At 38.0% G+C, this 6,713-nt stretch overlaps 1 protein-coding gene across 1 annotated transcript in view; it reads right to left on the bottom strand.

The window, feature by feature from the left end:
* Positions 1 to 4,737, bottom strand: part of LOC107707769 (transcription termination factor 2-like) — a 17,901-nt gene extending 13,164 nt beyond the window's left edge. The window contains 9 exon segments of the mRNA XM_016511870.1: positions 477 to 634; positions 737 to 916; positions 2,012 to 2,132; positions 2,288 to 2,846; positions 2,848 to 3,254; positions 3,391 to 3,460; positions 4,099 to 4,185; positions 4,350 to 4,461; positions 4,663 to 4,737. Of these exon segments, the coding sequence (XP_016367356.1) occupies positions 477 to 634; positions 737 to 916; positions 2,012 to 2,132; positions 2,288 to 2,846; positions 2,848 to 3,254; positions 3,391 to 3,460; positions 4,099 to 4,185; positions 4,350 to 4,461; positions 4,663 to 4,690 (1,722 nt within the window). The 5' untranslated portion in view covers positions 4,691 to 4,737.
* Positions 4,738 to 6,713: the final 1,976 nt, after the last annotated feature.

Raw genomic sequence — 6,713 nt, 5'->3', positions numbered from 1 at the left:
GCTTAATTTCTATCACTGCTGTGAACTGACCACACAAAATATGAAATATATCAAAAACTTTAGGAGACAGCTGTCCACGATAGTCCTTAAGATATCAGCACAGTAACACACACAAATTTTTTTTTGTCAATATTGCACACCCCTAGTACTGACACAAAATGATTGGCAACGGTCGCTTTGTCCCGCCCAGTGTAGACAGCCTCAAACTGTTGGTTTATTTCTGTCTCTTTTTTTTTTTTTGGCTAGTAGAAGTTATGAATGGCCGGTAACTTAAAAATTTTGTAGCCAAATTGGCTGGTGTGTGAAAAAATTAATTTCAATCCCTGCTCACCAATATTATTAAGATCATCAATATTTTGCTTTTGATGGCATTATGAGTATACAACTTTAAAGTTGGTCATTTAGTTCCCCATTAAACATTTCAATAATGAAAGTGATTAACAAAATAATTCTGTTTATAACATGAACTGACTTACTTTGATTCCTTTGGGATCCGGTGCCTCTGTGTCTTCTGTAGGGCAGGACTCCAGCGAGTCGTGCAGATGGTCGATGGCCTCAGTGGTGGCATTGCGGACAGCCAGCAGTCTATTCTCAGTCATCCTGCCACCATAGAAAGCCTGGCTCTGAGTATTCACTGCAGAGACAACCGGCCAAATCAGTACATCAATACACTTACTAATGAAATGGGCACAGAAAGCACCAATTTGTAGGAGAAGAATGAGATGAAACACTATACCTCCAAACATCTGGGAGTAGCCTTGGTTCAGGTTCAGACCCAGAGAGCTACCAGAGGATTCCTTCCACAAGGGAGCCGGAGCTGGGGGCAGTAGGATGGCGCCTCCAGGACGACTGAATGGATTGGAATGGCTGTGTGCTGCTTTATGTTCTGCCTCTGATTTGTCTTTATCTTGAGACTCTATATTTAAATAGTGAGATGATTCATTTAAATTTCTTCAATAATTTCCTCAGTATGAGGGTATTAAGTTTATCGAGCTGAATTATTAATTATTAATACAATAAGCATCATTATGTTTTTAGGGAGCATTTTACAACCTGAACAAACCTTGACTTGTCATGAAAAAGGCCAAATGATCTAATGACCTAAAAAACTTACGAATATTGACAGTCATTAGTATCTGCAGGGGTCCTCACTATAACATTGTTTCCTGTTTTATGTTCTTTTTTTTCTACAAGTTACATAGGCCAGATGATTTTGAAGAGTTTTTCAAATATTGATAAACCGTAATTTTGTTAAAATGTTTTTTGTCTAACAAATAATAATAATAAAAGATAATGCTAAATCACTCAAGGTTTTCTTTTCAAAAATTTCATCCTGATAACGAGGCTTTTGTATCACCCTAACATTTATACTTTTACACATTGATTGGGGACAGTGAGATTTTTTTATTTGTTTTTTAAAGAAATGTCTTGTGCTCACCAAAGCTGCATTCATTTGATCACAAAAATAGAGCAATATTGTGAAATATAATTAAAGTTTAAATAACTGTTTTATATTTGAATATATTTTAATTCTTGTGATGGCAAAGCTGAATTTTTAGCAGCCATTATTCTAGTCTTCAGAATCACATGACCCCCAAGAAAACATTCTAATATGCTGATTTGCTGCTCAAGAAACATTTCTTATTATTATCAATGTTAAAAACGGTTGTGTTGCTTAATTTTTTTGTGAAAACCATGTGTTTTTTTTTCAGGATTCTTGAATGAACAGAAAGTTCGAAAAAACAGTATTTATTTTAAATGGAAATATTTTGGAACATTATAGATGTCTTTGTCACTTTTTATTAATTGAATGCATCTTTACTGAATGAAAGTAACAATTTCTTTAAAACAAAACTTACCTACTCCAAACATTTGAACAGTAGTTTATGCCACCTTATAAATTTGAATTTGGCAAATAAAAACATACTCATAATAGAAGAGGGACATTCAAGTCATAGTATGCATAAATTAATGTATGCTGATCTCGACCCCAAAATAGAGCGAGTCTCACCAGACAGAGAAGCTGTGGTCAGACTCAGAGACTCCAGAGCCTCTTCCAGCTCTTTCACCTGACTCTTCAAACGCTCCCCTTTATCTGGCAGAGCTGACACGTTCACCACTGAAAGAGTGGCCTAGGAAAGATAAAGCACATACAGAGGAACAAAAAGTGAGTGTTGACTCTTAAGCATAACCAGCTGAATCAAATTTGTAATATATCACTATTATTATTATAACTCTCACATAATATTAACTGTAACTAACAAGAAAACAGTAAAGGATGAGTAACCTTCTTCTGCTTGAGCTGGGCTGTGAGATGGCTGTGGAGGGCCCTGGGGTCCTCAGACCGACCCTGGACTTTAGAAGCAGGCTGGAAACCAGGATAAGAGGTGAGTGTTTTCTGAACAGGTGCAGCTGGAGTCGGAGCACTCTGCTGGGTGGGAGGCTGTACCGACACCAGCTGAACATCATCCTCCTCATCGCTCCACTCACCGAACCGTGCTATGCCTTTCTGGTCCTTTGCCTGACTCTGGTTTGGTACTGTCTTCTGAACATTAAGTGCTGTGTGTTTTTCAGAAACTGGCACATCCTGTGATGTGGAGCATGAGGGTGAGCTGCTCTTGCTCTGCAGGCTTTGAGTTTTATCTGTATCTGATTTTGAATTAGCAGTGCTTTGCTTGTTTGAGTGGTCATCCTTTGTTTCATTCTCTACTGAAGCTTTCTTATCACATCGAGATGAGCTCTTTGAAGGGCTTTGTGCAGAGCCGCCCGTTTTTATAGGTTTCTTCTCCTGCTGGTGTTTGAGGCTGGTCTCGGATTCACTCGGTCCTTGAATACTTTCGTTCAGAGTTTGGACTCTCAGGACATGCCCCGTCCTCTGCCGTGCTCCTCAGCCTCTCATCATCAGACACTCTCTTCTTTATCTTTATCCCAGTGGGAAGTTTCTTGTTCCGCCAAGACTCTGAGTCTTTCCCCTCTCGGCCCAACCCCCTTTGACCATCTGACCCATTCTTGTTATTCTCCTCTATCTCTGTTGTCTTGGAACGCTCTTCTTTCTTTTTAGCACTACCTTGATCTTTACCGTTCACACGTTTATCACCATTGATCTCTCCCCTATCCTTTTCAGCATCTGGATCCCTCTTGCGTTCTGAAGATTTGTCCTGTTTTGTCTTGACTTTGAAAGGGTTTCTGACAGGAGTGAGGCTTGAGGATTGAAGATCTTTCTCTGACAAATCAGTCCTTTTCTCAGGGTCTTTCTGCAAGAAGGTAGTAGTGAATTGTCGCAAGAAATAAATTCATAATTTTAAAAACAAAAAGTGGACAATATATTGTGGAGACAAATATGCTAACTTTTTTTGAATGTTATTATAATTTTAAATAATACATGTGTACCTCTCTCCACGGAACACAACCACACCACTTCTGTCCTTCAGATTTTCCAAGCATACAGCGATAAAACAACCTGATTATGAAAGACAAAGTATTAATGGCATGGATTTAGAATCCTTTCCTCTTTTCCTTTCATTGTTCCATCTAATAGTCAATTACAAGGATTGTGCCTAGAAAATTTTATACATGTTCAGAAAAGTGTCCTTCTGAATTTTTTACTAACCTTAGAACAACCTACATTATGACACTTCAATATATTGTGTTATTTTACACAAAAATATGATGTATGGTTATACAAGTAATCAACAGACTGATCAATAGGATGATTATTCCAATACTGGATATCTTAATACAGACTGTGAGTTTTAGGTGCCCTTCATTGGGCAGTACCAATGCTTTCCATTGGATTGTACCAGTGAACTTAAATGAACCAATGAACTTTGGGTGATTTCCACAATATGACAGGTACAGGTACAACACAAACAAGTCACCTCGGCTTTGTTGTATTGTACAATAAAGTCTTATGTTGACATCTGGAACTCTGCTTCTCGAGCTTCATTTACTTCAAGACCATTGCTTGCTCCACGACACTTAAAATTTTTAATATCATGAGTAATAGTTCTTTATTGTTCATATTGGTCTCTACTGGACCTGTGCTTCCCAACACTATGAATTTTCATTCTCTCAGTAGATATACAGTGTAACCCTTACTTGTAAATGTCCTGTTTTTCATTGTAAATTAGTGTTTGAAGTTCAACCATGAAGTCCTCATGCTGAAGGCAGTGAGATGGTGGGATCCTGAAAAGCATACATGAACTCAGATCAAGGCAACACACTGGCTCATGCACATTTGATTTAAACTCATTCTGTGTCCAATGTGTCCATAAATATAGTGAAAATAAAATTAGAATAAATTATTAGTTATATTATTATAATGCATATATAAAGGTGTGTACACTCACTCTGTAGGCAGTGCAAAGTTGCAGGGTGTTGCATCACGCGCAGTACAAATATAAAAACTTTTGCCCTTATTCGGTCCTTCCTTTACACCAGTCTTCATTAAGCATGAATTGCCTGAATAACACGAGTCGAATTAGCCCTTTGTCTTGTTAAACAAAAATAAACTTAATCTGTACTTTCGCATTCATGCATCAGAAGTCGTCAGCTACCTATATGTACAGCTGGAGCTATATAGCCTGAACACAAACTTCTCACAGAGTAAAACCGCCCAATGGCGATCCTTTACACTGTTATAAACGAGAAAACGATACTTACCGTGTGTTTCACACAGAATTCTTTCCATCGTATGACAGCGCCTTGTTTCATTTAAATCACCGGCTTCACTTTCACTATGGACACAAATACCCGCCACTGTCGCGGTTTTGATGACGTAGTCTGCATTGTAGCCAATAAATGCCTTACTGAAACAACTGTACTAATGTACTGACATTTGTACATCATTAACAATAAAGGTAGTAACTATGGTATTTTGGTAGAAGCTTTTGTTACAATGGTAAGTTTTGTACAGGTACGTTGCCCTAAACTGACCAAATAAGTTATATCAATTCCAAATGTTCTTCAAACTCTTCAGCTATACAGCAGGTGGAGCCATGGGCACATGAATGGACATGTTTTGTTCTGAATATGATTCATAGGATCTGAGATACTGACCATGATTCACAGGAAAATCATACGTTTGATGAAAGATTTCCATAAAAATTTGTCCAATCATATTTTGCTTTAAAGAAACTCATCTACCAGACCGCTTCTAGAAAAAAACAAACAAACAAAAAAAAATTCAGTATAACTTGGTTCACTACACCCCACAATTATCTTCATCCAGATTTCTTTAGAAAATCGTTTCACACAGACGTCCTTCTATTTGAGGCCTTTGAGTTCTAATAGTTTTTAAAAATTGCCCCTTCATCAGTAGGCTAGGCTACATCATTATCCATTTTGTAACATTCTTTTCCTAAATTTTCAGCTTGTTTAGCTATTATGTGCAAAATTACTAAATAATCTGAATCGCATTGTGATTCCACTTGCACCTCTAAGTACCATTAAAAGCATAATAATTATCATTATAATTGTTGAAAAAAATACATGAAGAGGCTTGCTTTATTTGTTTTATGTCATAATTGTTCATCTTTTTAGGCAGTTTATCTAGTTCATTAGAACATTACTGCAGTTATCTATGTGTCCTCCAGACAGTATTTGTAATTTTCAAGCCAGCATTTCTTTATTATGTATAAACTATGAAGTATCTGAAGTCTCATATTCTCATGAGTGTATAAACGCCTCAGATGAAAAAGCACATGCTGACAATACAAATTAAGATCTGCTCAGTTTACGCTTCGTCTGAAGCTGGATTCTTCTAACCAGTCAGGTAGCTATCATCTCTGCGAAGAAAGATTTGTTGAATTATGTGAAATGTCATCTGGAGCAGTAATATTTCTTAGCATCATGAAAAGGACACAGTGCTACTCATCTCAAGGATGAGTAAAAGTGAAGTGAAAACCCAACAGCAATGCAGTTATTAACTCCTAAAGCCACACACAGAGACACATGCACATAGTGGCATCTAGAATATGGCTTTTAAGTGTTATTATATGATATGTTTTGACTTTTTCTGTGCTGTATAACTTACTGTCAGAATATTGTTGACAGCTACTAAATACTGGCCTACTAGCATGAGACTGTACTCAAGGGCAACACAAACACATAAACTCTCTGTGTGTAGCTAAACTGTTGGTGATGACACAGTGACGAAATTGTTGTACTTAGGCAGACAGTCTGTTTGTACTTTGCTTTGGGAGTCAGATGCTCCCAGAAAGACCAGGAAAATGACAAGTACAAAAACACAGTTTAGCTTACAGCTACTGTACTGCGGGGACCATGAGCGCCAGCACAACAACAACTGATTCTTTAAATCCAAACACGTCCCCTGAAGTTTGAGCTGGTCACAGAATGTTTGACAGAACTTAGCCAAGTGTATGTTAGTCAATGAATTATTGATTATGTGGGATTGCAGCTACTGTAGCCCTACTCATAATGCTACGGGTGCTCAATGAGAGTGAAACAAATTCAAGTTTCCATGTCTAACCGTGACAGCGAGCACCCCCCACTGCCACATCCACATATACATCACCTGTGGCCGCTCAGAGTGTGAGGTAACACGTTTATAAAGAATGTGATCCGCTCATGAGCGGAGACAGAACCATCAGTGAGGGATAATCCTGTTAGGGAGAGTGGCAAGTGCTCTCAGCTTCTCTGTGCTTAGCTTCTCACTCATTGCTTCCCTGAGGTACTATAGCCTGAAGGAGCAC

The sequence above is a fragment of the Sinocyclocheilus rhinocerous genome, unplaced genomic scaffold (assembly GCF_001515625.1).
Source record: "Sinocyclocheilus rhinocerous isolate Xijiao unplaced genomic scaffold, SAMN03320098_v1.1 scaffold4099, whole genome shotgun sequence".
Lineage (NCBI taxonomy): Eukaryota > Metazoa > Chordata > Actinopteri > Cypriniformes > Cyprinidae > Sinocyclocheilus > Sinocyclocheilus rhinocerous.
Note: the sequence above shows the minus strand (reverse complement) of the source record. Positions and strands in the feature narration are given on the sequence as shown.